The sequence below is a fragment of the Nicotiana sylvestris genome, chromosome 10, assembly GCF_000393655.2.
Source record: "Nicotiana sylvestris chromosome 10, ASM39365v2, whole genome shotgun sequence".
NCBI classification, from domain to species: domain Eukaryota; kingdom Viridiplantae; phylum Streptophyta; class Magnoliopsida; order Solanales; family Solanaceae; genus Nicotiana; species Nicotiana sylvestris.
The window spans coordinates 169,122,888-169,125,742 of record NC_091066.1 but is presented as its reverse complement, the minus strand read 5'-3'; the positions used below and the strand labels follow the sequence as shown (position 1 = coordinate 169,125,742).

At 41.6% G+C, this 2,855-nt stretch overlaps 1 protein-coding gene across 1 annotated transcript; it reads right to left on the bottom strand.

Moving 5' to 3' along the window:
• Nucleotides 1-388: 388 nt before the first annotated feature.
• Nucleotides 389-970, bottom strand: LOC138880243 (uncharacterized). Its single transcript, XM_070159921.1, has 2 exons — nucleotides 881-970; nucleotides 389-814 (listed from the first exon to the last, which is right to left on the bottom strand). The coding sequence occupies exons 1-2, from the start codon at nucleotides 968-970 to the stop codon at nucleotides 389-391; spliced, it is 516 nt and encodes a 171-aa protein (XP_070016022.1).
• Between the last annotated feature and the right edge of the window lie 1,885 nt (nucleotides 971-2,855).

Here is a 2,855-nt window from a genome sequence, read left to right as displayed (position 1 = left end):
CTATTTTTGTATTTTTTTTACTTCATGAAAGGTACATAAAATAAAATATTTTTTGTAATTTTTATTTTCTTGTAATAAAATAAAGTAAAAGAGTAAAAATGAGTTGAAATAGCTATATCGGGCCTAAATTAAATATTTACGTGCTAAAATATGAAAAATCTTGGGGAGGGTCAAAAATCACATGTCTACAATGGGTAGTCAAAGAAACCTACTACCAACAGAATGCGACAGTGCGTGCTACTACTACTACTACTACCGGCATGAACAATCTAGACCGCCTACCTTATTATCCTAATCTTCGAACTTTACATCTTTCTATCAAGGGTTATGTTCTCGGTTAGCTGAAGCTCCGACATGTCTTGCCTAATGACCTTTCCTCACTTTTTCTTCAGCTTACCTCTACCTCTTCGTAGACCTCCGATGTCAACCTTTCACACCTCATCACCGGGACATTTGTGCTCCTCCTATTCACATGTCCAACCCACCTAAGCCTCGTTTTCCGCATCTTGTCCTCAATAGGGGCTACATCCACCTTGTCGCGAATAACCTCATTCCTGATCCTATCTAGCCTGGTGTGCCCGCACATCCATCTCAACATCCTCATCTCTGCTACCTTCATCTTCTGGACATGAATGATCTTCACAGGCCAACACTCAGACCCATACAACATAGTCGACTTGACCACCATTCTGTAGAACTTACCTTTAAGTTTTGGTGGCACCTTCTTGTCACACAAAACACCAGAAGCGAGTCTCCATTTCATCCATCCAACCCCAATACGATGTGTGACATCTTTATCAATCTCCCCATCCCCCTGAATATTAGACCCAAGGTACTTAAAACTTCCTCTCCTAGGAATGATTTATGAGTCCAACCTTACCTCCCCTTCCTCTCCCTGAGTCTTACTACTGAACTTACACTCCAAGTATTCTGTCTTGGTCCTGCTCAACTTGAAACCTTTAGACTCCATGGTCTGCCTCCACACCTCTAACCTCGCGTTCACACTGCCTCACATCTTGTCAATCAATACAATATCATCTGCAAATAACATACACCACTGCACCTCTCCTTGGATGTGGTGTGTCAGAACGTCCATCGCTAGGGCAAACAAAAAAGGGTTGAGTGCCGACCCCTGGTGCAACCCTATCATGACCGAAAAATGGTCTGAGTCCCCTCCTACCGTCCTCACTTGGGTCTTTGCTCTATCATACATGTCCTTAATCACCCTAATGCAGGAACACCTCTAGCCTCCAAACATCTCCACAAAACCTCCATTGGGACTTTATTGTAAGCCTTTTCTAAGGCGATGAACACGATATGCAAGTCCATCTTCCGCTCTCTATACTGCTCTATCAAAATCCTAATAAGGTGAATGACCTCTGTAGTTGAGCGCCCCGGCATAAATCCAAATTGGTTCTCGGAAATAGCCACACTCCTCCTCACCCTTAGCTCCACCACCCTCTCCTAGACTTTCATAGTATGGCTAAGCAGCTTGATTCCCCGATAGTTATTGCAATTTTGAATATCACCCTTGTTCTTGTATAAAGGAACCATTGTGCTCCACCTCCACTCCTCGGGCATCTTTTTCGTTCTAAAAATGACACTAAATAACCCAGTGAGCCACTCCAAACCGACCTTGCCCGTACTCTTCCAAAACTCCACAGGGATTTCATCCGGCCCGGTCGCTTTGCCTTTGCTCATCTTACGCATAGCCTTCTCAACCTCCTCAACTCTAATCTGCCTACAATACCCAAAGTCGCAATGAATCCCGGAGAGTTCCAAATCACCCAGTACAATTTTCCTGTCCCCCTCCTCGTTCAAGAGACTATGGAAGTAGGTCTGCCATCTCCGACGGATAATCCCCTCGTCCAACAAAACTCTACCTTCTTCGTCCTTGATGCACTTCACTTGATCCAAGTCACGAGCCTTCCTTTCTCCCACCTCGGCTAACCTGAACAACCTCTTATCCCCACCTCAGCCCACAAGTTCTTCAAACAAACGATCAAAAGTTGCAGTCTTGGCCGCCGTAACTGCTAATTTCGCCTCCTTCGTAGCTAACTTATATTGCTCCTTATTCACCCTTCTCTCCTCCTCATCTACATTTTGTACTTGCATTCATTAGTTTTGTGGACAGAAAACCTGATGCTACAAGCTCCATTTAGCAGTCAAGCCACTAGAAACTTGAAAGTAATGAGACATTTTGACGTATATTATGCTTCTAAAAGAATCCACACAAATATCACGGATACATAAATACTACTACTTCTGTTTTAATTTATATGGCGTAGTTTACTTGGCACGAAGTCAACAAAAAAGAAAGATTTTTGAAATTTATGATCGTAAACATGCCATAACATTGTCCGGCTATAAGATTATTGAAGCTTAGTCTTAACCATGTTCAATAAGGATAAAATGTGAAGTTCAAAATTAAATTGTTCCAAATATAAAGATGTGTCAATCTTTTCTAAACATACTAATAAGGAAATAGTGTCACATAAAGTGAAAAGACATAAATAATTTGCAGTTCTGCAGCTTACAACAACAACGACGACGACCTAGTAAAATCCAACAAGTGAGGTATGGGGAGGACAGTGTGCACGCAGACCTTACCCTACCTAACGGAGTAGAGAGACAAGTTCTGCAGCTTATATGGAAAATAATAATTGTGGAAATATATCACTACATATAATCAATGCAAAAATAAAGATAGACATGTTTTGTTCACATGAGTGAAAACGATAGAGAACTACTCTCTCCTCTCCTTTCTAATAAGACCTAGTCAATGATAAGAGGAGAGGAATTTTTTTTCCCAATTTCTTGTCTATATATAAGGTCCCTCTTTTTGTTTTGTCTGC